Genomic DNA, 27,896 nt, shown 5'->3' with positions numbered 1-27,896 from the left:
AAATATAAAAATGTCGTTCAAAGAGAACGACAACAGAATTTAAACATAACAGTCTCTCCAAGATCAAGTCCTCCTTCTTCAAAATGGTAAAGGAAAAGTGTCGACTTGCCTTTAAAAATGTCAACAAAATAGTTTGTAAAGTGTGGAAAAAAGGTTTTTCAAAGCAAAAATAAAGAAGTCAACAGAAAGAAAAACACTGCTTTTATGACTTGTTTTCAGTGACTTGTTAAACTCCAGCTCTATATGATGTTGAACATGTTTAGTTTATAACGGGGTAAAGTGTAAGTCTTAGTAGTACTATGTACTTAGTCTTAGACTTTTGTTTATACTTTTCAGTATACTATTCTTAAGTATATAAAAGTAAACCAAGTATGCTGCCTCAGTTTTAGTATAAAATAAGTATAACATACTCGTAGTACACTTGAATAAAGTACTTTTGGCTAAAGGAGTATCTGCACCTCAGGGTTAGGGTTAGGGTTCACAGAGTATGTTGTCATGGTAACTGACTCAGTTAGGTTCACAGAGTATGTTGTCATGGTAACTGACTCAGTTAGGTTCACAGAATATGTTGTCATGGTAACTGACTCAGTTAGGTTCACAGAGTATGTTGTCATGGTAACTGACTCAGAGTTAGGTTCACAGAATATGTTGTCATGGTAACTGACTCAGAGTTAGGTTCACAGAGTATGTTGTCATGGTAACTGAGTTAATCTGAACTGGCTTTTTGAAACCGAAAATAATCATCCCGTGTGTGTGTGTGAGAGTGTGTGTGTGTGTGAGTGTGTGTGTGTGTGTGTGTGTGTGTGTGTGTGTCAGATAGGTGTTATCTTGAGTTTCACAGTAATGAACGCAGCCAAAGGAGTGGTTTGTTTTTATCCACTTTGCACTTAACTTAACCTTGGATGACGTAGCCTGAGTTAATTAATAAGTAAATTAGTGCCGGTTTAGTTTGAACTAGGATATTTACGATCATGGAGTTTTCTACTAAAAACACACTGGTGCTCGTTTGTTCTCTGTTTTGCTTTGGATCAAGAGCTGAGGAAGAGGATGAAGGTGAGGAAAAGTTTCATTTATTTTTAGTGGCTTCTTTCACATATGATGATGTGTATTTTCTCATAACAATGAAGATAGAAGCTAATGATGCAGCAACACTCGCTGAGAGAGACGTCGACTTAAAAGTGTGACTGAAAGAAAGTAAAAAATATGATGAGAAGGAAAATTGCTCCACGTCGTCCAGGATTATTTAATTAAAATTAAAAAAGATCCCTTTACTAAGATATCCTCGCAGCAAAGGTCTGAACCTCCTCATGTATAACAACTGTAAATAAGTCAACAGCACATTTCCTTATTTCTATTTATTTTCCATTTGGGAAAGTACGGAAGAGCCATTAAACATCTGGCCTAATACTGAATAAATAGAATTTTAGAGAACAATATGGAGGGCTGCTGCCATATTAACATTTTATACAGTTTACCATTTAAATGAGGAATATTATGCATTCAACTGCGTACACATTCATTCAGCGATAAACTGAGTACTCCTAACCATTATTAGTTTTTATAAACGATATCAATGATATTTTACCGAGTGATCATATGGACGCATGCTACATTTAATCGTGAATGTTAGCTTTTTCAAAGAGATGCTAACAGTAGCAACACATTTAATCATACAGAGAATAGAGTGATGCTAACAGAAGCTACATACGAATGTTAGCTTCTTCAAAGAGATGCTAACAGCAGCATTCAACCATATAGTATAGAGTGATGCTAACAAAAGCTACATATGTAATCATGCATGTTAGCTTACGCACATGTATAGCTACACAGTTAACATTTTTTAAACATTTTCTGACATGACATAATCAGTATTATGAGGCCACTCCTCTCATCCTATGAGGCGTGAATGTCTGTCAGTTTTAATCAATCATTCAACATCTGAGTAAATAAATAGATGATAGTGATTTTCACAACATAAATGTATTAGATTACCTAGGCCATGTAAAAACAACACAATAAATCAGACTTAGGTTTCACGTTTTGCCAACTTGACTATCTGTTTGTGTCCAATACTACATTGTTGTTGTTGTTGTTTTTATTTTAGTCCTGGAGCAGCGAAGACAGGGCTCAGCGCCCCCTGTGTCCTGGTTTAGAAAACCCATCGGTTACATTTCCATTATGTTTTGATTGCTCTGTTCAAATGTTGTTTTTAATCCAGTCTCCAGAACGTACGCCAAGGAGCAGGAAGACGTCGTCCTTCACTGTTCTTCTGGAAACAAAGAGAGCCTGGAACACTCGGTGGTACAGTGGATTAATAAAGACGGTAAAGACGTGATCCTCTACGAGCTCGGACATCACACTGAGAACAAGTGGTGTTGTCAGAGTGAAAGTGTCCAGAACAGGAAACGAGCGTCACTTTTCTACGCTGAGCTGAAGAAAGGCAACGCTTCCATGATCCTCAGAGACACGAGGATTCAAGACGCAGGGATTTACACCTGCAACCTCTCAATAAGGCCAGGACGTCTAGAACGCTCCAGGACAAAGCTCATCGTCGGTGAGTACGTTCATATAAAAACAAACAGATGTAATTAGATAAGAACGAGGCAGTGCAGTAGAACGTTGTTCTAGAGTGTGTTTTCAGGAAGGACTTCGATGTTTCTCAGGTCTGAGCTGCTCTTACGTGATTAAAGTTAAAGCTCACATAGAGTGGTCCTGTTGCACATATATGTGAGTTATGGAGGTCTACTTACATATATTACATTCACTTGTTTTTATGCTCAAAAACCTCCTAGTTGCTGTAAACGAGCCGATAGAAATCTCTCTTCACTGAAGCTCTCGTCAGTCGTGCTGTTTCAGACTGAAATCTCACTCCAGAAGACAGACTGTGTTGTGATTGGCCAGCCAACGTTACAGTTGGCCAATACCCCGAAGTGGCGTAATTAGCACACCCGCTGTCAGAAGCACAGCTCCCCCCTCTGGAACGGTGGATGCACTGCTCCTCATTATCAAAACATTGTTTTAACAGTGTTTAAAAATAGCTTCTTCACGACTCCCCGCCTCAGTCCCTTTGACGACCTTTGACCCAGAGTCAGACCCAGAGTCAGAAGACACTGTCGCTCGTGAAACACCTCGTGCCCGGAGCAGGAGGATCTGCTGTTCAGGAGAACCGGTGTTTACGGGTTTTTTCAGAGATCTCGCTGAGCCCGAGATTACAATAAACACAGCGTTCTCAGTAGTCCGGGCACATCCGGTGTGTGCATCCACTGTTCCAGAGGGGGGAGCTGCGCTTCTGTGAGCGGGTGTGCCGAATGTCACTTCCGGGTACTGGCCAATCACAAGACAGTCTGTCTTCTCAGGCGAGATTTATGGCTGAAATATCGCAGCTAAAAAAGTGAAAGATTTCAATCGGCTCGTTTACATCAACTTGGAGGTTTTTGAGCATAAAAACAAGTTAATGTATGTAAGTAGACCTCCATAACTAACATATATGTGCAACAGGACCACTCTATGAGCTTTAAACATTGTATAGACTGGGAGCAGCCACTGAAAAGGTTCCATCACCTCTGGATTTACATCTTGTTTTTAGAAAGAAGAAAAACTTGTTGGAGGATCTTGTGACTCTGGAGTCTGGAGATGTATCACGCCACATAAATGGGCCCATTGAACATCTTTAAATCAATCCTGAACAGGATTAAGTGTATTTTTTGGTTAATTCAATTTAATATTCAATATAATACATATGACGTAAAATCATGTTCAAAATCTAAGACCAGATGTTGTCTCATGTCATCACATTTAGATCTAATATGTGTATGTTGCCCAGCCCTAATTCAAAATAGTTTGACTGATGAGTGGAGCCACAGAAACTGGTTAAACTTCTGTCTTCGTCTGGACGATGATAACCAGTGGTTTATAAGAATTCTATTGTTTTTCCCATGTTTATAGGAGCCGTTCAAGCACCAGTCTGCAGGATTGTTAACGTGACGAAGGCCGGCGTGGATCTCCAGTGTGTGGTCAGAGGTTCTTCATCACAGCCCAGTGTAGAGTGGCAGACGTGTGAAGGCAAAGGTCTTAAATCCAAAGGTCAAAGAGTCTCTGAGACACGAGGACGTTACCACACCACTGTCTTCATCACTGTGACACAGACACAGACCAACTGCTTCAGCTGTGTGGTCCAACAGGAGGACGTTGAGCACAGGGTTAACGTTAACATCACTCTGTCAGGTGAGACTCTTCATGTGTGATGATGTTATGACTTTGTTCTGCTCATTTACAGCCTCTTTGTTTCCTCTTTTCTTCAGGGGAATTCTTTGAGAAAACCTTCTACGATATACTTCTCCCATATTTATGCTTTCATGGAGTTATAGGTCTGTCAGCTCTGGGTCTGGCTCTGTATCTATATCTATCTAACTGAATGTATAGATCAAGACAGAAATATCTGCATCGACATATTAACACATGAAATAATGTGTTCATGGCGTTGTATAGTGAAACATTGAAATGTTATGGTATTATAAGCCTAACGGTATGGTCACACACACTGACATAACACAAATAAATACAGGAATCGATAAATAGAAACAAATGTATGTATAAATAAACATGTTTGTGACGCCCTCTAGTGTGCAAAGTGTGAACCCTGAAAATTTGATCCTGAGCAAAGTGTGCGTGTCATTTTCTCTCATGTTGTTTCTTTTGTTTTTTTCTGTATCGTGTACAAATACACAAAGGTAACTTTTGTTTTTGTTTAAATTTGATCAAATCAACACAGAACTTTATCTTATTTTTTACTGATACACATATATTACATGTATAAATAAATGAATGTTTCATATTCTGTCACTCAGTGATGAATATGATGTGAATATTTTCTGGTTTCTTTGCTCCACATAACAAATAAATAATTACAAACTGAGAAACATCATCATTTCCAGTTATGACAAACAACGATTTACATTTCCTAACATTTTAGCGACTAAACAACTCAACGATTAATGAAGAAAAGGATCAATAGATGAGTTGAAGTTAAAATGACTGTCAGTACTTTTCTTAATTCAAATGACAGGCCAGTGATAAAATGGAGAATTCTGTTTTTAACGTAACACCACTTGAACGCACCAGAGTTTAAATACACTATAATGTAAGAGCTTGAACGCACCACAGGTCAAATACACTATAATGTAAGAGCACTTGAACGCACCACAGGTCAAATACACTATAATGTAAGAGCACTTGAACGCACCACAGGTCAAATAAAAGTACTTTAAAATGTTGTCATTGTAGTTCAAATCACGCATTAATGCGGACCAGACTTTTTGAACATAAGCGGGTTCAACAATAACGTCTATAAACGACCGTTAAACACTGTAAAACAAAACAACGCTCACCTCCGTCTAAACAGCACGTTTCACGGAGCCGAACCGGGCTCACGGTACCTCGGTGTGTCCAGTACAACCCGGTTCTTCTTCTGTTGTCAAACTTTTCCTCCGCCTTTCACAAAATTACCGCCGTGAGTTTGAATCACCGACGTCACGTCACGTTAGGTCAGGTCACGTTACGTCACGTGACGTCACGACGTCACGTCACGACCCACCCACTGCTCTTTCATTTGTGGTGGTGAATGAACGGAGCCAAAGGGACGGAGCTCTGTGCAGATTGATATATATATAATTGTATAACACATCCACGGGTTTTTCTGACATACACTTCATTAAATCCTCATTTTTATTGTGTATTTTGGCGCGTGCATGTGAATACAACTGCCGTTTTAACGTCCCCACTGACATAACTGCATATCTGATACATGAAACTAACCACGTGGACTTTAAGTAGCCCTGTAAAATGCAATTGTTAGTGATGTTTCCATTGATCGTGTTCCCAATGCATAGATTTAGAAAAGAATGAAGCATAAACACTTCAGTGCCCATGGTTACCTTACAATACACCAACGTAGAAATAATACTCACTTACTGGTGAAGTTTTGCAACAGACAACAACAAACAACAACATGCACAAAGCAAAACCAATTTTCTCCTGAAATTCTCAAGTTAGTGCCATCGCCTGTGCACAAGCCCCTAGAACACACTGAAGTGAACTCAACTCCTGGTCGTTCATTAACGTGTTATTAAAAAGCAGGACATAAACATACTGTTGTGCTACTTCATTTTATTTGAAAACACCTGCATTACAAACATCACATATACTTTGATAACCTGTGTCTTACAGATGAGACGTGTGAAGGTGAGTGGTTAGGAATGAGTGACCACTTCCTGTTTTCTTTATTAGTGACATGTTTTCCTCGTTGAGGCGACTGCGCTTAATCCACCTACTGAATTCTTAAACTTTGGTGCGATGAACAAATGTCTTTAAATGTGAAAAGCCCAACAGCTAACGATTAAAGATTGTTTACATTAATAATGCCAGACACAGTAAAATAAATGTAGCCGATATCATCAATGATAGTGTTTTGATAAAACAAACACAAGTATGGAATTAGCTCATAAAAATATCTCTCTAACAAGATGTAAAAAGGTGAAGTTATAACCATATGATCAACGGACACACACACACAAACCTCCTCTGAAGTCTTCTACTGCTTCATCCTCCACACAAGCTCAGCCTTGATAGGGCGATGGGTGAAGGACAACACCCTGAACATTTACAGTGTCCAGTCGACCTATTCCCCAAATCTGCTTTGTGTTTTTGGACGAGCGATGCGTTCAACTGGGATCAATGATCTGCTGAAACTAAAATGTGAACAGGAAGTGACTATAAACTACATTCCATTAAAAAGACCTCACTGTTTGGTTTGGAGTCAGAAAAGTGATCAAAGCTAAGGAAACATCTTCTGTCTTGTGGTAAAACATCAGAGGTTCAGTCAGCGCTAAGGCATCAAAGCTAAGGCATAAGCTTTGAAAATATGACTCGCAGCTCCATCATATCAAGTTTTACTATTATTAACAAATCATTTGTAAAATAGTCAAGTGGTTATGTTTCCAATCAACATACACTATATATATGTACACGGGAACCATTAAATACATAGAAAAATAAATTAACAAAATGATCTAGATCTAAAATAATATACATCATCGCCGACTTCCTGAGAGCACTCTTTCACAAAAATATTGGACCACATTTTTTTCAACTGGAGCTGCAAGAAAAAAAGAAAATAAAAGAGCCAAATTAATTTAAAAAAGAAAAAAAGAACAGTTTCAAATCAAGGTGGAAACCATCATTGTTTGATCTGTTACCTGTCAGCAGTGTCCTGGTCATCCTTGGCTCCACCGTCTGCTTTCGAAGCCGATGCTCGCAGTTTACTGTGATCTAAAAAGAATGGGACAGGAAGTTGACGCAAGTTGACATCTCTTCAAAATAAAATGTGTGAATATGAACAGAAGGTAAAACAGCACAAGTTCCTGCACCTTGGATCCAGCGGATCTGCGTTGCCGGGCCGTAGCCTTGTTCGTTCTTAGCAGCGATGCGGAAGACGACGGCTGGTCGGTTGGAGGCGGAGCAATCGATGTGGGCGTTGTCCAGGTGGGTGGAGCTGACTGTGCAGGACGTCTTGATGCCTCTGTAAATCCTGATGAAGGCCATCGGACTCTGACGCTCTGAGGCGCTGGAGCGGCTTTTCCTCACTGCCATGTACATGGAATACTCCAGGATCCGTCCTGAAGGAGAGGCCGGGGATTCCCATGTGATGTGAACCGAATCACTGACCTACACAGAACAGTTACTGTTAAGAGTTTCTGCTATTAACTGCTGTCCTGAGTAATACAACGGGCATATAATGAATGTGTCTCCTGTGAGCACACAGCTGATGTGATGGAATCTGACTCAAATACAGTAACATAACAGGCTTCTCCCTTTAGGGGGCGCCACAGTAGAACAAGAGCAAAATGATACTCTTAAGCTCTTCTTCCCTGACCCTCTTTTTGGAGTCCCTGCTCTAAAATGACATGCCCAAACTAAATAGAGTAAATCTCTGCAGTTACAAGCTCTATGTGGATTATCTTGATATCAAAATAAATATAACACTTGTGAGATTCCACCAGAGGTGTAAGTTTCACTGTAGATGCCACTGTGTCAGAGTAAATGTACATGGAACACAGCATAACTGAAGGATTTTTTTCTCTCGCCCAAAAAAATATTGCATTTTAAAGCAAATATCACCTTTAAAATATGCAGTAGGAGCTTAAAAACACATGGAGGTCATGTAACAACATGTGGACATGAGCTGTACTGAAGTGAAGCAGAGTAAAATTACAGAGGTTTTAGTAAAGAGATGTCTAGGCGTTCTCACTTGGCACAGTTGGCACCATCTGTGCCATTTGAGATTTCTTAGCTACCAAATTATTAAAAACCCATTACATTTTATTTACATGTCACTATTGGTCTAAAAAGAACTTGTTTTGATAACGCTGTAAATCGATGCTCCCTGTGCGGTGCGTAATAACAACTCTGTGACTCGGCAGCGTCTTCAGTTAGACCGGGATTTGTTCCCAAAGCATGCTGGGAAGTGTAGTTCTTCATTAGAAGTGGTTTTGTTCCAGTGGAAATAACTTGTTTTGATAAACAGCAAAGGTAAGACAACATTTCTGCTTGTATTTCTTGAAAGTCAGTTGTTGTTTTGCTCTTATTTTGGGGCTGGATCTGTGAATCTTGGTCGTAGAGTGATAAAAATGGTACCGTTGGAATCTGTAGATTCTCCGCTGTCCAGTCGACATGTGATTTTTTTGTTTACATAACATTACATGTGTGCGGTGTAACGTTTTTTTTCGCTCCTGCTGGTTTGGTCCATCGCTGTTTTAACTGTGTTTGGTGAACATAAGAATGGTGACCAAACATGACCTTTCTGTGGGTATGCAGCATGTCTGTGTTTGTTAAAGTTAGATATGGTTACCGGGGGCAACCGTGAAGAAGAGGTTAATGAGCCTAATTATACAGATGTGTCCGATGTCAACATGATTGTATGTGTATTAGGGTGTGACGTGCACACATGAGTAAGAGAAGCTTGACTGAGTCAAAGCTCAACTTAAATAACATTTTAACAAGGAGAAAAACCCCAAATCACGTGATAATCACGGTGGAAACATATAAAGATGTGATTGGATCTGAGGATGACATTCCAGATGAAATAGGAGCCTTCAGACCAGCACTTCATAAATGCAGTCAAGCCCTTGTTCCACTATCGATCGCGTACAGTAAATGAGTGCATTCCCTTGGGATGTCACCTTGGCAATTTTGACAGCAGAGGGCGCTCCAGGGAAACCAGGTTGGCAGGTCTTGAACTCACTGATGGGGCTGAAGTCTCCCTGGCCAAAGCAGTTGATGCCTGCAACCCTAAACCTGTAGGTCTGACCTGGACTGAGCTGCTGCTTCTCCCTGCCCTGGTAGTCCTGAGGTCCTGGTAGCTTCTTGTGAAAGGGCTGATGGGAAAAGAAAAGAGAATGAGGGGATTTGCACAAGGCTGAGTAATAAGCTTTGGATACCATCAAGTAGAGATGAAATGAACTGATGTAATGTATGGCTTTTACCTCTTTAGCAGTTAGCAGTCGGGTGGTGACAGGTGAAGTAACCTGGTCACTGTCGGCAGGGAGAAAGTAGTGAGCGACCTCAGAAAAGAGTGTTTTAAACACACCGACATCAAACCACACTGCTTGATCGTCTGGACTGTCAGAGGGGACAGGTTTGTCTGTGAAGAATAAAAACACATTTATCTTTAAAGTCAATAAGAAAACTTCAGTCTATGACTGCATATATATGATGATGATGATGCATTAACATTACCTGAGTGGTGTCCAGTAGAGCTGCTGACCTCTGGTGCTGATGTCTCCTGACCAGCAGCTACAACAAACACAATGACAAACACAGATAATAAAGGTTACTGAAGACTTTACAAAAAGTAAGAACAGAGCAGAGTTAGTTCTAATAAACCTGCTCTCACTTTTACCCTCTGAATCAGTCACTCAAACAGCAGTTAAGGGTTAACTCACAGCTGATTTTTGAGTCTGACACTTCAGACTCTCTCCTAACAGCACACCTCCCTCCTGTTGTTTCTTTGGAGCCATTGGACGACTTTACTTTAGTTTCCTGCTGTTTCAGAGTGTCCTGAAATTTGAGAAAATTAAAGCGCAAGATCTTTAACAAGGAAATCGGAGATGGCAGAGTTCACCCCATTCACGCAACAAGCCTCTGGCGGCCTCTGTTGGTCATATTGGCAAGTGCAAGTGTGGAAACAAACAAACAGGAAGACGGACACAAAGAGACATTGAAAACAATACTTCACTCACACTCCGTGGTCAATTGGTGAAAATATCTAATCATGATTCATGATTCATGATTCTAATCATGATTTCATTGCATTGTTGACTTGGGGTCAACAATGCAATGAGTTTAGAGATGTGAGATGTGTCAGCGTTTCCCCCAGTGTATTATAATAACTTTCCCCCCTGCCAGGCTTAGTGTTGCTTGTTTATTTATTTTAAATTTAAAAAATGTATACACCACTGATTTTTCTAAACCGGGTAACAAGGGCGCTGCACCGATTACATGGGGGCGCAGCGCACAGTTACCGATTGAAACCCAAGTCACACTATCCAGTGCGTCATTATTACGGTAACATCGTTCTTGTCAATAAAGATGTTATATTTAGGGATGCAGTGATAATTCGCCGGTCGAAACACAACGAGTGAACTGTGGAACAGCAACTATTAATGCTGGAAAGTCTCTTTGCACAAAACTTATTGACGGATTATGAACTCCCCGCGACATTCACTTCACACTAGAGCTGCAACTAACGATTATTTATGTAATCGATTAATCTGTCGATTATTTTCTCGATTAATCGATGAATCATTTGGTCGATAAAACGTCAGAAAATGTTAAAAAACGTTGATCAGTGTTTGTCAAAGCTGGAAATTATGATGTTCTCGAATGTCTTGTTTGTCCACAAACCAAAATGATTCCGTTTTGATGATTTCTTTGTTTATGTGGAGCAAAGAAACCAAGGAAATATTCACATTTAAGAAGCTAAAACGATCAGGACGATCATGAAAAAAGCTTCAAACCGATTATCGATTATCAAAATAGTTGGCGATTAATTTAGTAATCGATTAATAATCGATTCATCGAATAATCGTTTCAGCTCTAGTTCAGACCAGAGAACATTCTCTCTCTTTGAGCAGTTAACTAAAGACATCAGCTCATCTGATGCATCTGTTATTCCCTTAATTACAGCATTAAAGCGTCTTCTACACAAAGATTAAGACCACGGAGTAAAAACAATGAAAAGTGCGCTCTGCTCTTCAGAGTCTGTCACCACGTTTTACTCAGATCTACTCGGATCACCTGCACTTTATCGTGACTGTACTCCATCCTCGTCATTAAGATCATTATTTTTATGTGGGGATAAAACACGTAGAGAAATGATCCAGTCTGCTTTGGAAGAGACCACTCGGAGACGCAGAAGTGCAGAGCGATAAACAGCGCAGGAGAGGGAGAAGAGAACAGGGGCGGTGCGCAGAAATAAAAGGGTGGTTTGTCTGCACCAGATGAGGCAGATGAGGGGGCACTAACACTTATTTATTTATTTTACTTTTAAATGTGACCATTGCATGGCTTGTTTTAAGATTCACTGGTCGATTACCTAATTAGTATTTAACTTAAGTGAAACAATGCATATAATTTATTTTAATTTCAATAGTGTGTCTTTTTATAACACTCTATGGCTGGTGTTTAAATATTGTTCATAAATGTCCTACAATAAAACATAAATAATAACAGGTTTTCTGGGGGAAACCCAGTGTGTGGTAGTCTGTTTGTCAGTTAGTATATTGGAGCAGGAGTGTAAGAACATGCAGAGTATAACAGACATATTTACCTGAGGAGAAGTTAAGAATCGAGTCTCTTCTCTGTTAGTGGTTCCTTCATTTTCAGCTTGAGAAAACTGGACCCCTAAATAATACAGAGTGAAACACAATCACAACAATTCTACACCAGTTTTACAAACTGACAAACATGATCTGGTCTCGTCTCATCTATGCGTTTTTCATTGGTTCTGAAATGATCTTTTTTTGAGAATGTAGCCTCTCTTACCAGGAAGATCTTTATTCATCACTTGTCCACCTGTTTGCATGAGTTCATCCGGTTTGGCAGGTGAGTTGCTGGTTGCAGTTTTAGGACACACAGGTTGGATCTGAAGGATGTAGCAGTCAGCCGCAGCCAGGGGGCGCCACGCCACATGAAGCATGCTGACTGTGGATTTGATGAGTAATACTGCCTCTGGGGTTGCTGGTTGATCTGAGGACAGAATACAACATATAGTACAGTGACGCTGTGAGAGTTTCTCTAAATCAAGGATCCTCCCAAGTCTCCTACTGAGACCAGTAAAGACTCCCTGTTCTGGGAAGTCGTACATAAAACAGGCTGCAAGGGTGAGTCATTGTGTCATCAGAAGACTCAGCACAGCATGCATGAGTGAAGGAGTGAATTACCCACTGCTTTTACAGATGCAATCATTTCATTTTAACTGGACAACTAAAAATCAATAACAAAATGTAAACATGTTATCATGTACTTTGAACGTGAAAAACAACATTCATTTTGTTGTTTATGTATTGGTTTCATTTGGCAAATATTATACACAAAAAGGTACATTCTCATACCCTAGTTACCTTGGTTATCTGAGGGAGTTCCAAGAGTATATTGACACTCTAGTACATTTAAAAAGGAATGTGACTTATGCTGTGCCAGGGAAACAACATGAACTCATGCAAATAATAATAACCGAGTCCATCCCAGTCCAGAATTTGAGGCAAACCATGTGTCCTTTAGGTATTGAAGCCGTTTTTAAGAAATTCTGCCATTAGTGCATCCTTCCCTGACTTTGAGAAACACTATATGACTGTTTTGTATATATGTTTTTTTAGAACAACCCCCAGAACAAGTCCTCACCTGTCTCCAGGTACCACAGATCCTTGCAGCAGACCTGGTAGTTCCAGCTCTTGCGATACCCATCACGACCACTCCAAATGTAAAGCCTGGAGCCCACGGCGGCAGCACAGTGGCCGGCTCTGGATTTGGGCCAACATGCGTAAGGATCGTCACTCTGAGGTCCCTGACTCTGGAGCTGGGTTTCAATGTCATCCTGCTCTTCTGGGCCCAGGTTCTGCCAACTCATAGTTTCTGTAGTAAGAGTGAAGTCATCCACAGCCCATTGGCCAATTAAAAATATGCTTTCATATTAAAGAATATACTATCTGTAAAGATAACATCAAAAAAAGAAAAATCACCATAATCAACAAATGATGTAGTACGTACCCAGGTTGAGCACATTTAAAGAATTGGTGCAAATCCACTTGGTTCCTAAAGCATTGTGGTCGTCCGATTCTGAAACAGGAATCCAGCCCCCAAACACATACATCCTGGAGACAGAGGGACACCGTTCTTCAAATCTAGTCTCAAATACATATACAGGGGTGGCAAAAGCAAATACTCCATACTTGTTTCCAATAACATTGGCAGAGTGAAGGCTTCTGGGAAGCGGCATGCAGCCTTTTGTTTCAGGAATGGACCACACCATTGTGTCTGAAAGAGAGACAAATGAAGGGATCTCACTTATAAGACTGTGTGTAGGTACTAGGTCTGTAACGATATGCGTATCCAAATCGCGATACTCAGAGCCACGAACCTGTCTGAGAAAACAGAATGGTGAAACGCTCTTTCTAACTCCCAGTTATTTTTCCAGTCAGTCACATGATTTGAGCTGTTATTGCTACCAAACCTATTTTTATTAGGGTGTCAAATTATCACTTTAATTGTGATGAATTAATTACAGTCATCATTAACGCGTTATGTTTTTTAATCATTAATCTCTTCTTTACTGAGGGCAGCGTCAGACGCAGCGACAAAAGCATCATAAAACCATGTCTAACTTTAACAAACACAGACATGCTGCATACCCACAGAAAGGTCAGAAACTCAGCTAAAAGCTCATATAAACCATTCTTATTCCACCTGACACAGTTAAAACACCGAAGGATCAAACCAGCAGGAGCGGAAAAAACCCGTTCCAGAGCACACATTGAAAAGCGTCACCGGAGCGTCAGCGTGATTATGTAAACAAGGAGAATTCACAGATTTTTATCACTCTACCAACAAGATTTACAGATCCAGCCCCAAAATAAGAGCAAAACAACAACTGACTTTCAAGACATACAAGCAGAAATGTTGTCTTACCTTTGCTGTTTATCAAAACAAGTTATTTCTCATTAAGAACTACACTTCCCAGCATGCTTTGGGGACAAATCCCAGTCTGATTGATCATTTACTTTGTATTTTTCAACAGTATTATTTTGTTACAGAAAAGAGAGAAATCTTTGGTTATTTATTTATGTTCAAATCTGTTCACAGTGTTCCAAAATATTGTTATTAAATGTTACATTAAGTTGCTATATCAGTAAATGTTGTTTAAATAAAATGTTTTTTAAATTTTAAAAAAATTGTGGAATGTATCGAACCGTGGGTCAAAAATCGTGATACAAATCGAATGGTGAGTTTGTGTATCGTTACAGCCCGAGTAGGTACGCCTGAAAGGTTGGCACACATACAAAATACAGAAAGCACTCACACATATAAATACTTGTTTCCCCTTATAAATCACAATCAACTCCCAGTAACGCCCATACTAGGACATAAAGTATCAGTCGAGCAGGTTTAAAAATGTAAAAATATGCCTCGTCTTTGTGAGCAAAAAAAAAATCCCCAGGCCATTAATAAAATATTAAATATCCCAAACAGATATTTTCCACAGTTACAAAGAGGTGGTAAAATGAACCAACCACAGCCATCCTCATAGTAGGACTTTATGGAAGAAAAAGAGTTATTTTTTGAATCGTCCGTTCATATCAAAAAAGTATCTTACCAAGATCAAGCTGCCAGAGGTCGTTTAACCGGGTTCCTTGCATCCCTCCAAAAATATAGAGCTTGGAAGAAGTTAGCCCAGTGTAGGCCACTGAGCTGTGAGACTCCCGTGCTGAAGGACCTCTGCCTTTTGTATCTGGGATGTTCCAGCCTCTCGCACCTGATACCGACTGAAGCTCCAGCTCATAAAGGTCACCCAGGTACCTGAGACAGTCCACATGTTACTCTTGTTCAAGTCACTGGACGCCTGTTTTGCATTTAGCAGTAACGGTTGACGTTTACACATTACCTTGGTACGTTGCCATTGGGGTCTTCGCTGTCATTGGCCAGCCCTCCAAACATGTAACATTTATTACCCACAAGAGTGAAGCTGTGTCCAATTCGAGGGCAGGGAGGGGAACCATTCCTGGGTGCTCTGGGCTTCAGCTTTTTCCACAGCCATCGACTCGCCTGAGTCACAATGGACAAATGACCTGATTTAGAATGTTCTACGTGACACCACCAATAGTTACAATCACTATTCAGTAAATACGACGGCGTTACCTGAAGCTCATAGACACTGTTAGTATATTTGCCATATTCCACCATGCCACCAAACACCAGTATTCGAGTGCCTTCACAAACAAAGCCATGGGCAGCACAGCCAGGTGGGATGTCCCCCCTCACAGCAGGCAGAAACCACTGCTTTGACACTGGGAACATGTGCATGAGTGTGGTCATTAAACACAGTATGACATCCCAGCTTATTCTGCCTGTTCAACAACTGCTACAAATGCAGCTTATTGTGCAGTAGCAAACATAAGCCTTAAAAGGCAGGAAATGCCTGCACATCAGTTACTGACGATGAAGCTGGAACTGCAACTAACGATTATTTTCGTAATAGATTAATCTGTCGATTATTTTCTCGATGAATCGTTTGGTCCATAAAATGTTAAAAAACGTTGATCAGTGTTTATCAAAGCTGGAAATTATGATGTTCTTGAATGTCTTTGTTTTGTTGACAAACCAAAATGATTCAGTTTTAATGATTTCTTTGTTTATGTGGAGCAAAGAAACCAAGAAAATATTCACATTTAAGAAGCTAAAACAATCAGAAATCAAAAAAAGCTTCAAACCGATTATCGATTATCAAAATAGTTGACGATTAATTTAGTCATTGATTCATCGATTAATCGTTTCAGCACTCGTTCAAGCACAAGCCCTTCACCAGAGGCACAACTGCAGTGCAGACACTAAAGTTCATGTGTTACTGCAGTGTCACACACAGAAAACAGTCCAAATGTAAGATATAGAATAAGCTATGTTATACTTATTACTACAAATATATTATTCAAACAGTTTAATATAAATATGATATACAATATATACTTCACTGCTATACAATGAATGGGAATAACGTGTTAGTTTAAAGACTAAAATAGAAGGACATGGCTATACAGAGAATAAGGAGTAAAATATTAGAATGAAACGAAAACAATAAAACTTAAACTTTGTCAAATGTGAGAGAGTTTTCGCTCTCAGATAAAAACAGTTGTGTTGTAAAACGCAATTAAACTACATCTAATAACTACGAGAATGAGTCACAGTGTTTGAAATGTGTGCAGTTGTTCTTAGTTATAGCTAAAGGGGTCAAACTGTGGCACCACGGGATCTTCATTATCTTTTACCTCTCAACATAACAATGAACATGGACAGTGATTCACTGAAGCTAGCTAGTGAGCTTCAGTAAGGCTAAAAACTCACCTAACTAGCTAACAACTAACCCGTATCACAGTGTCCGCGGTGACGCCGGTAAAGAGTCACAGCTCGTTAGCAGAGAGCTCGTTAGCGTGGTTCGTTTCCCACTCATTTGCATGCTAAAAACATTAGCCGCTAGTTGAGGTAGCTAGCTAGCGTTCGGCTAACGTTAGCTTACCAGTGTTGTAGACATGGAGGTCCTCCGATATCCCTTCGTTTCCGCCACCAAACACGACAATGAGCTCTCGTATCGCTGCGGCTCGGTGTCCGTGTCTGGAGCGCGGTATCACCCCCGCCACAGAGTGCACTTTCCGCCATTGCGGCTCTTCTGCAGCGGAGCTCATCTTCCCGTCGCGGGTCAGGGGGCGGAGCCTAAGTTTGGCGCTGTCGGTGTTTCAAAGACGTGGGCGGGGCCAGAGGGGCAACAGAGATCCCGTAACAGAGAGCGAGAGAGACGTCTCACTCTGCCTCGTTTACCAGGTGACCAAATGTAAAGGAATGTTGTTCCTAAATAAATAAAATACGCTATAAATAAATAAACGACACATTTATTGTGACTGATCATAAAAAGAGTCGTGTTGTTGTGAATCATTTTATCTTCTGTTACTGATCACTACCTTCTATGAGACTGTGATGGTGCCTTAAATAAACATATAAACAATATTATCACAAATAATCTGAAAAATAAATGAAAAGTCCAAACTTTACTCTGTGTGCGTGTGTGTGTGTGTGTGTGTGTGTGTGTGTGTGTGTGTGTGTGTGTGTGTGTGTGTGTGTGCGCGCGCGTGCAGGAACCCCTCCTGCTGAGCAGGAAGACAATGACGTCATTGTCAAGAAGTGTGTGTTTGTTCGCTCTTCAGGACCTCAGGTCTGTCAGAAACACTGACCTTGTCAGGACCAGTCGTCCTCATCAGACCCAGACCTGGTCCTGATGAGGTATAACCTCATTTCTGAGTAAGTGGTTAACTAAAAGATTGTAAGTGTGGTTATGACGGTAAAGTAAGGACTAACGCTTTGTCTCGTGTCTGTCGGTGACTGTTGAAGAGGCGTGTGATAGAGGAGTGCGCGTTGCGCGTGGCTGGTGTGGCTCGAGACCGTGCACGTGAGAGAGTGATTTAACTGAGGGGTGTGTTACAGGAAACAAGACTCTCTCTCTGCGCGCGCGCGTGTGTGTGTGTTTACAGACGGGAATACTGCGCCAGAGGAAGTGCGCCGGTTCTCTGTCTGCGCGTCCTTACTTCCTGCTCTGAGGGAGAGAGAAGCAGCAGGAGCGGCATCAGCAGCAGGAGCAGGAGCGGCAGCGGCAGCAGGAGCGGCATCAGCAGCAGGAGCAGGAGCGGCAGCGGCAGCAGGAGCATGGAGTCAACGCACAACAACACACACTCTTCCCCGCTGTGAGACGGAAACACGGACAGAGGCTCGTCCACATCTGGGTAAGTCCATGTTTCCTTCTGTCAGCAACTTTCTGGAGTCAACTGTGCGCGCGCGCGCACGTGCGTAATGGAGAGACAGAATGTGTGTTCGCTGTTGTTGATGTGGTCTAAGGTCACATATCCAGTCTTAACATGAAAACACATTAGGTGAAGTGTTTGTGCTGCGCGTAAAAAACGCGCGCCAGCTGTGCGTAAAAGGTGTCGAAGTTCCGCTTTGGCACAGCTTTAATGCGTAAAGTTGTTCCAGTTAGGTTAAGAGAGATTATGAGGCAGTGCATAATGAAATAAAAAATAATAAGGTTAGTTTGGAGGCTCCTGAGGGGAGAAATCCGCGTGGCTCCTTTAAAATCCAGGAGTAGACTTTCTGGTTTGTCTGGACCTCGCAGACTAATTGCCGTGCGCTTCCGGATTAAAGCTGGCAGCAGACAACATCTTGAAAATGAGTCATTGGTGCAAAACAAAGAACTATTTGAGTTCCAGCAGACCCCTCCTCCAAACACACACACACACGCACGCACACACACACGCATGCATACACATACAGTTGCAGAATATGAAGAAAATCAACAGTTATCTCATGGACAGTTAGGTTTGTTGCTGCTGGAATGAAGTTTGTCCAGAGGACATTTGAGCTTATGTGGAGAGAGTGAGAGTGAGAGAGAGAGAGAGAGAGCCAGAGTTCATAGACTGTCAAACTCCCAAGATGCAATTCTGAGGACGAGAGCACCAGACTGCTTTTATTCTGGAAGTTCAGACTGTAAATCAATGTTTTCTGCTATTTTCTATTTTTACACTAAATACAGGGTCTATCTATCTATCTATGGTGTTACCAATAACTAACCTTAATACAAATATGTGTGTGTGTGTGTGTGTGTGTGTTCCTGGTGGTTCCCGGTGACAGGAAGTCCTCCCTCCCTCAGAGGTAGAGCAAATCTTTTCTCCGGGAAAGACACCCCTGAACCTGAATGACAGGAAGTCCTCATTTAGACAGACAGCAGGCACCACTGTTCTTCAATGAACACACACACACACACACACACACACAACCATGTGTGTGTGTGTGTGTCAGCAGCTTATTGTTTAACCACATAGACTTCCTCTCTCTGTTGGTTGTTGGTTTCCTCTCAGACAGACAGTGAAATAGTGACAGATGCACTAACGGTGTGTTCACAGTGATCAGAGCTCAACTACAGTGTTACTGTAACTACACAGTGTTACTGACTACAGCGTTACTGTAACTACAGTGTTAGTGTAACTACACAGTGTTACTGACTACAACGTTACTGTAACTACAGTGTTACTGTAACTACACAGTGTTACTGACTACAGTGTTACTGTAACTACAGTGTTAGTGTAACTACAGTGTTAGTGTAACTACACAGTGTTACTGACTACAGCGTTACTGTAACTACAGTGTTACTGTAACTACACAGTGTTACTGTAACTACACAGCAGCTCACTAACATAACAGTAACATTAACACATGTGAAATCCTTCCCCTGTGGATGCAGAAGTACAGTTGTTGCCATGGAGATATCAGATGACAGTGTAACATCTCTGTTGTCATGGTTGTACATCATCTATAGACTCTTTATTATTACTTTGTTGTTGTTTTTTATTCCTTTGGCAGTCAACAGGTTTGTGCTCCTGTTGTCAATGAGACACGAGTCAGTCATATGATGTACAGGTAAACACATGAGGTCACTGACCACATCCTGCTCCATCACCATGGAAACATCTGAAAACCTTCTCTCTCTCTTCTTTAGTAACAGACGACACCAGCGATGAAAGTTTCTCATCATCTACTCGTCTTCAGGGAAAAGTGGAGTCTATGAATAATATATGAAAGAATGTAATATGATTAAAGGTCTGAGTCAGAGTCGTCTTCATCCTGCAGCCTGAGACAAGTTATGACTACAATCATATTGTCAGCTGACAGTGACCTCTGATTTAAACAATACATCCTTCACTAAATTAACATGGACCAAGGATTTGAAATGAGAGCGTGTGGGAATAATCAGACTGTCAGTCATTTCAACTGTTTACCTCTAAATGACCTCGAGGCCAGGAAGGGGCGGGGCCAGGAAGGGGCGGGGCCAGTCATGTGAAAGAAGAAGCAGTTCAGTGATTTGATATTAAAATGATATCTTGATAATCCATCATGATATTGCAAATTGAGAATATTCAGGATGACATTGCACACCATTTCAAAGTAAAAGTGTTAGCTTTGTCGTTCACAAGAAAAAGAACAAGATCTGTTAATAAGAAAAATGAAATAGAATCAATCAGTCGTCGATCAATATACAGTTTTTATGTGAACCAAACAAATCAAAGAATTGCACTAGGTCACACAGACATGAACTCACCTAAGTCTACAGTTTACAGACATCACTCACTGACCAGCTAACTAAAGCTAACTAAAGCTAACCCAGCACTGAGTAAACAACAGAAACAGTTAGTTTGGTTGAGACTAAACAAAGAAACAAACACAACCCCAAACAATGTGATTGCAGATGTTTACACGTCAAAGTCATGTCGACAGCTTGTTTAAATGTTAAAACTCCAAACTAGGATCACATTTCCCATCAGGCATAGGAGTAGCTGCTCGATGAATAGATGTTTGAAAGCCTTTCTGATAATGATGGTTCTGTCCAGGTGTCCCCCCCCCCATCATGGAGAGCTCCATCACGCTCTGGCAGTTCCTGCTGCAGCTTCTCCTCGACCAAAGTCACAAACACATCATCTGCTGGACGTCCAACGACGGCGAGTTCAAGCTGCTCAAGTCGGAGGACGTGGCCAAACTGTGGGGTTTACGCAAGAACAAGACCAACATGAACTACGACAAACTGAGCCGAGCCCTGCGCTACTACTACGACAAGGTATGGTAAGGTAACACCTTCAGAACGTCGTGTTAGTGGTCTTCACAGTTTAAAGTACTGTAGTGTAGTAGTGTTTACCTACTGTCTCTCTGGTTATTTTCTATACAGTATGGAGAATAAGATCAATAAGATGATGAATCACATCCTCAGTCACAAATCTCAAATGTTTGCAGAACATCATCAAGAAGGTGATTGGCCAGAAGTTCGTCTACAAGTTTGTGTCCTTCCCTGAGATCCTGAAGATGGACCCTTCCATGGTGGAGGACAGCGGGGGGGTGACGTCAGACCCTGAGGCTGAAGACCAGGAAGTGGTCATGGGCAGGAATGAACAGGTCCACTCTGGACTGTACTCGTCCTTCAGCGTCAGCTCCCTGCACCGACCTCACGCCAACATGGAGGCCAGGCCTGATCGCCATGACGACACTTCCTCTGTCATCCGCTTCATCACTAACCGTGGCCACTCCTCCCTCCCGCCAACCCCGCCCCCATCCACTGACACCTCCTCCAAGCTGTCCCCTGGACACATCCGCTCCTCCTCCTCCTCCTCCTCCGGCTCCTCCTCCCCGCAGCTAAGCCCCGCCCACACAACATGGAGGCAGCGGTGTCAAAGCACAGACAGTGAGGAGTCAGAGCAGAGCGTTCAACCCTTAAACCTGTCCTCAGGTCAGAGGGCGTGGTCACAGAGGACCACCACGCCAGAGAGGCGGGGCTTGGTCAGCTGTGGGAACGCCTCCAAGACCAGGAAACCCAGAGACCTGGATATCTCCGCCCACTCCCTCCTCCTGACAGGAAGTGACCTCGTCTCCATCGCCCTCAACAGCCCGGCGCTGCCTTCAGGGTCGCTGACCCCGGCCTTCCTCACGGCACAGGTACCACAGTTATTATGTTCTATCAAGTAACTCAGGGAATCAGTTTGTAGGTGTGGGAAGAGGAAGAAGAGGAGGAGGAAGAAGAAGAAATGTAGGTGAGTGGAAAGAAAGGAGGAGACTAAAGAGGGAGGAGGTTGATAAGTGAAGCCATGTGTTCTTCAGCTCCTGATTCACTGGCAACAACATACTGACCAAACCAGGACCGTCTGACTGCATCCAGACTGTGTGTGTGTGTGCGTGTGTGTGTCCGTGTGTGTGTGTACGTTAAACCTCACCATGATGCAGTGCAGTCACAAACAAAGGTCTTCTTACTTTGGACGACAGAGCAAAACCAAAGCATCGCAGTACGTCAGTGTGTTGTTGATGGATCAGCGTGATTTTCCTGATAATTCAGACAAAGCCATGAAATCATGAGATGATCTGAGTCATCGGCTCAAAGGAAAAGAACACATTCAAACTGGGAGAACCAGGTTCCAGCAAAGTGTTTTAGGGTTAAAAGAACATAAAAGACAGTAAAGTGGTCAGAAATCAGTCTGAATAGAACGTTCTCATCTCAAAGTAAAAGAGTTAAAACACATTCGTCCATCAAGACAAAAAAGATCTTACTGTGCAGTTATGGACAATGAAGAAGAAGAAACCTTATATTCAACACAGCTTCCTGACTAACGTTCACATGTACAAATGGTCTGTTCTGAGGTCTTGTGTCTGTGCAGACTGTGGAGTGTTACTGACTCTGTGATGCTTCATCCTCTTGTGTTTGTGTAGACTCCCTCTGGTCTGCTGCTCTCTCCCAGTTCTCTGATCTCCAACATCCACTTCTGGTCCAGTCTGAGTCCAGTGGGACCAGGACCTCTCAGTCCAGCTCAGCTTCACAGCCACGCCTCCCTGTTCCAGGTAAAACCTGCTGTGTGTGTGTGTGTGTGTGTGTGTGTGTGTGTGTGTGTGTGTGTGTGTGTGTGTGTGTGTGTGTGTGTGTGTGTTCACTGTTTCAAAATAAACCACAGATGTTTCCTGTGGGGGGGGGGGGGAGTTTTAGGGTTAACCCTAACCCTAAAACTCTACATCACAGATGGTCCACTCTAACTCTAACTCTTACCCCTCTACATCACAGATGGTCCACTCTAACTTACCCCTCTCTCCTGCAGTTCCCTTCACTGTTGAATGGACCAGTCCTGCTGCCTTTGCCCACTTTGGATGCGCCCAGTCCACTGCTGTTGTCTCCAAGTGTCCACAAGTCCTGATGTGAGAGAGACCCGGGCCAAACCAGACTGAGCCGGTCCAGGTCCAGGTCCAGGTCCAGGTCCAGGTCCAGGTCCAGGTCCAGGTCCAGGTCCAGCAGGCTTTGAGACCTGTTTCTAAACAGGAGCTTGACTCTGAAGCGTCGCTCTCTGAGAGTATTTTCTATTTCTCTGATTCTCGTGACCATGAGCTCGTCGTCTCATCGTTGATTTAATCTCGTTCTATTTGACGATACAAACCTGTACTTTTATTATTTTAATCTCACTCACGTAATGTGGATCAGAGGAAATACTTGTCATGAAATGATGAGATTAACAAGTGAGATTGACAATAATAAAGGCGCACAGCACCACTTTACAATCAGACTGTCCTTAGAAATGCTTTGTAATCAGGTCATTGCAACAGTGATTTGGTGCTTGCCAAATAGTGAGCCCACATAAATGTATAAATGGTATTGTGAAGCCTTTAGCACCATTTATAGCGTCATAAATGGTTCGATTTATGAGTTACAAACTTGTAAAGTATGTAAATAAACAAGAACTAATTCTTCACAGTTTACCATTTATATATTCATTCAGTTAATAGATAGCGAACAGAAACAGGAAATAATGAGCTCAGATCAATCTTATAATTCCTTAATGTTAAAAATAATGATTAATGACCTAATTCTAAAGCTTTTCTCAGGTTGTTATTGTAACGCGGTCATGAAAAGAGTTTATTTCTAAGATGAACGACTGGTTCTGTTTGTTTACTTTATATTTATATATTTTCAGTGCAACATTTAACGCTTTTTCTCATCTTTAGTCAGAACCAGATATTTTTATTCTGCTTTGTAACTTTAAAGGTCATTTATGTAAATTAAGGTGTTTTTTTTTTGTAAAATCACCTGATTGTATGAATTGTTTTAACCATTTTGGACCGACATGTTTTTAGAGTTCAGAGTTTTCGCTCACGATGGAGAAACTCAGCGTCTTTTTGACTTCTGATGCTAACTGAAGGCTCCAGACTTTGGACTGACTCTGCCTTTGAGCAGAACCTGAACCAACTGTAGCTTCAGATCTTGTCGTCAAGCGTCTGAGCCTGAAGTCAAACAAGATCCATTTTCAAAATCTAAATTTGATGCTGTAACTGGGAGCAGATTTAAAGAGTTAGACGCTACAGGCTTCAAGAGCCAGTAAAGACACCTGGATTCAAACTTTATCTCTGGTTTTTATAGATTTCAGACGTGAAACCCTAACCCTAACCCATCTCATCGACTCGACCTGCACTCATATCTAACCTGTCGTCTGTGAACAAATGAAGATTGATGATGATTGACGTCCTTTCACACAGTATGTGATGATATTTAGTGACGACAGCTTCACAAACTCCTGACAGAGCAGCTGCTGTCAGAGCACAGACCTTTATTTACGTCTCAGTCTCTTGCTTTTGTTTTTAAATGCACTGTGATTTTACACCTTAACTGTACCAGCCGTGCCTTCACTAGTGTGTGTAAGTGTGTAAGTGTATAAGTGTGTGTATTCAGCTTTAAAACAAGACTGTAACAGACACTCCAGGTCTAAACTGCACTAAAGTGTTTTTTGTAAAATGGTTCCTGGTTATTATTTTTATATAAAGAGATTAACCGAAGTGTTATTGTTTTATTCAGAAAGAAAACTTGTTTAAATAAAACGACTGAGTTTCCTGGAGAGACGACACACTGGAGAATAACTACACACCCACACACACACTGTTTATGAAACAGATTCAATTTACTTTCAATGGTTATGAGAAATAAATAGTTCCAGTAAAAAGAGTCACACACCACGTTGTGTTCATCGGCAGCTCAGTGTTTCAGAGACACAGCAGGCCTTCAATGCACCAGGCACACACACACACACACACACACTCTTGTACTTGCTGCATACTGAGGACCACGTAAAAAGTGCTGTCAAAGTGAGGACCAGCATTTCCACTTTATAAATCAACACAATTACAAATATCTACTTCATGAATGACATCTATAAAGAAAGACTGGGTGCAGTACCATAACATGTCTGCAGGTGGAGCCCCAGAGCAAAAAGTGTGTGAAACACCAGGGCTGGAAAATGGGTTTTTATACCAAATTGAGGATCTGTGTTAAAAACAGAGTATAACATGTTTACAACCTAAGGAAGTGATTTAAATGAAGACAAAGTGAGGACCGGACAAAATGTCCTCACTTTGTAAAAATGACCTCACTTTGTTGGTTAAAACCCCTCACTGGTCCTCAGTATACAGCAAGTACAAGAACACACACACACACTGGCGCTCAGACATGTTCACATAAATCCAGGTCATTCAACAATTTGAAAAAAGTACAGTTTTCCAATGATAAACATTGAACATCGTAGAAATCCTCTGCTGAACAATTACAGTGAACAGAGACACAGTTTGAGTGTTTTAACAGTGGAATAATCTTAATCTGTGTCACCACCTTCAACACCTTTGTGCTGTGGACTGAGCGCTGAATCTCCTCTGAATCACCAAATATCAAAGAGGTGTTTGGTTTCACTCCATCAGACTGTTAATGTGATCAGAGAGAGCAGAGGACCATCATGTGTTTGAATAACATTGGTATCAAAAGAGTATTTTCAGGACTCAGTATCACAGTCCAAATATAAATATAGATAGAAATCGTATCAAAAAGTTTTAAATCAATACTTGGTCTCTGACTGTGGTACAATCTGGCCTTTCATTATGGGATGTTTTTGTCAGTTTTTCTCAGGACAACACGTCCATTATTCTACTGTAACCTACTGCAATATAAACTCATATATTCAGCTTTAAACGTCGAAAAAGTTTGAACAAATAGAAACAAAGATTATTGCACCATTCACTGCAAACTGTGTCCATGACGTCCAGATTACACTGATAATCTCACTTATTCATGACTTTATGGAGCTTCACTTTCAGTACGTTCTCCTCAGACAGAGAACTTTAAACGTCGTTGTTGTTGTTGTTGCTGCATCAGGAGAACCCTCTCACAGCCCTCTCACAACCCTCTCACAACCCTCTCACAACATCATGTACAGTCTGTGGTCGCTGCAGAAACTGATTCACTGTCATCGTTACTTTGTGGGTTTATCTCCTCGTGAGGCTGATCAGTGACGGAGTGAAACTCGTCTCACGACTCGTTAGCTTAGCTTTAAAAGAGCAGCTTTGATTCAGTCTAAGAAACAAGTTCATCTCTTTCTTTATTTGACTTATTTAAGAGGGATGTGTACATTTCAGCACATTAATGAATGTTTACATGTAAATATGCCAGATTTTAGCCAAAGGCTAATTTACATCTGCTGTTGCTCGACAGGTGGATTTAAAGGTGCATTACGTAATAAATCATAAAATCCTCGTATAAAATATAAAATATATAATATAAAATGTCACAGAGACTCAGGAATGATGTTCATAACAAACTGAACTCACCAACAACAGACAAAATATTTGCATTAAAAAAATGTTTTTTTGCAGACTGCAAATCATGTCAGTAGAGTCTCAGTTGCCAGTTACGTCTGAGCTACAATGACGGAGAAAACCAAACGCAAAAGACCTCGGGATTTTGAATTTGAGTGTAGTAACCGTTTTTGGCCACATTCTTACAGATGGCGCCTTTACGGTTTAAAAATGGCCGTCAAACACACTTCTGAAATAATTTAGATAAAATGTCTGAAAAGATGCACTAGAAGTGTAAACTGAAGAGCTATTTAGATAGCATCTTTAGCTAACACATGTAAGATACGGCTAGTGTGGAAGAGTCGTGTGGAGAACATTCAGCTAAGAAGAAATAGCTTTTCATGGCAATGCATTCTGTCATAGAAATGGACCGAACCATTTTTCCGAATGAATCACGGATGCAAAGTCCACGACTGTAGTGAGGTTTGACTGATCTTAACTCTTGCGTTAGCTGTAGCAGCTAAATCTTACATTTCAATTTGAAATCTTTTTTCCTTTCCATCTTGTGTCTAAAAAGCTGGAGAGAGAAAGTGGCGAGTGGAGAACAACCATTTTGATTTTTATCATCCCAGCCCCATCCAGGCTAACCCACCCTGATCCAGGCTAACCCGCCTGACTTCCTGTGAGAGAATACATGACTTCCTGTGAGAGAATACACGACTTCCTGTGAGAGAATACACGACTTCCTGTGAGAGAATACATGACTTCCTGTGAGAGAATACACAACTTCCTGTCCTTTTTTTTTATCTGTGTTTTCTGCTCGTTTTCCTCCAGAATGTTTGAAAAGAAGAATCTATGTTTGTTTCAGCTTCACTTTGACTGAACTCTGTGCTTCTTTAACCTTCAGTTTAAACACAGTCAAACTGGACTGACTCTGGTCCTGTCTGGTCTGGTCTGGTCTGATTTGGTCTGGTTTAGTCTGGTTTGGTTTGGTCTGGTCTGGTTTGGTCTGGTCTGGTCTGGTCCTCTGAGAACACACACACACAGACACAACAGCAGGACTGTCTGTCTGTGTCTGTAAATACTGTGGAGGTCAAGGGTCATGGAAGCTCAAAGAATAACCTCCAAATATATAAATATATATATATATATATGTGTGTGTGTGTGTGTGTGTGTGTACATATTTACATGAACAAAGGAGCAGGAAGTGAAGCGTCTCCATTCACAACAACAACAACAACAACAAATTGAGTCACAGCGTCAACAACGTCAGAGGAAGTGAAACAAAGCAAACGGTAAGTTTACGACTGTTGGACTGCGCACGCACACGCACACGCACACGCGCACACACACACACACACACACACACAGTGTGTTAAATAAAGACAGTAGTAGTTTAGCAG

At 41.4% G+C, this 27,896-nt stretch overlaps 2 protein-coding genes across 2 annotated transcripts; one reads left to right on the top strand and one right to left on the bottom strand.

The window, feature by feature from the left end:
• Positions 1–6,351: 6,351 nt before the first annotated feature.
• hcfc2 (host cell factor C2) lies at positions 6,352–17,006 on the bottom strand (the record flags this gene model as incomplete). Its single annotated transcript, XM_083902455.1, has 16 exons — positions 6,352–7,153; positions 7,254–7,326; positions 7,425–7,722; positions 9,237–9,431; positions 9,540–9,697; positions 9,793–9,849; positions 9,999–10,113; positions 11,885–11,958; positions 12,100–12,303; positions 12,958–13,188; positions 13,324–13,427; positions 13,506–13,590; positions 14,927–15,129; positions 15,215–15,375; positions 15,469–15,617; positions 16,841–17,006. 16 exons carry the CDS (start codon positions 17,004–17,006, stop codon positions 7,144–7,146), a joined length of 2,283 nt encoding a protein of 760 aa, XP_083758581.1. The 3' UTR covers positions 6,352–7,143.
• A 912-nt stretch (positions 17,007–17,918) lies between these two features.
• On the top strand, positions 17,919–24,692 carry LOC310938296 (ETS domain-containing protein Elk-3-like). The gene is made up of 5 exons (XM_083902788.1): positions 17,919–18,095; positions 20,751–20,974; positions 21,148–21,843; positions 22,609–22,737; positions 22,989–24,692. Exons 2-5 carry the CDS (start codon positions 20,768–20,770, stop codon positions 23,082–23,084), a joined length of 1,128 nt encoding a protein of 375 aa, XP_083758914.1. The 5' UTR covers positions 17,919–18,095; positions 20,751–20,767; the 3' UTR covers positions 23,085–24,692.
• Positions 24,693–27,896: the final 3,204 nt, after the last annotated feature.

The sequence above is a fragment of the Microchirus variegatus genome (assembly GCF_963457635.1).
Source record: "Microchirus variegatus genome assembly, chromosome: 16".
NCBI classification, from domain to species: Eukaryota; Metazoa; Chordata; class Actinopteri; order Pleuronectiformes; family Soleidae; genus Microchirus; species Microchirus variegatus.
This window is presented reverse-complemented; position numbering and strand designations above follow the sequence as displayed.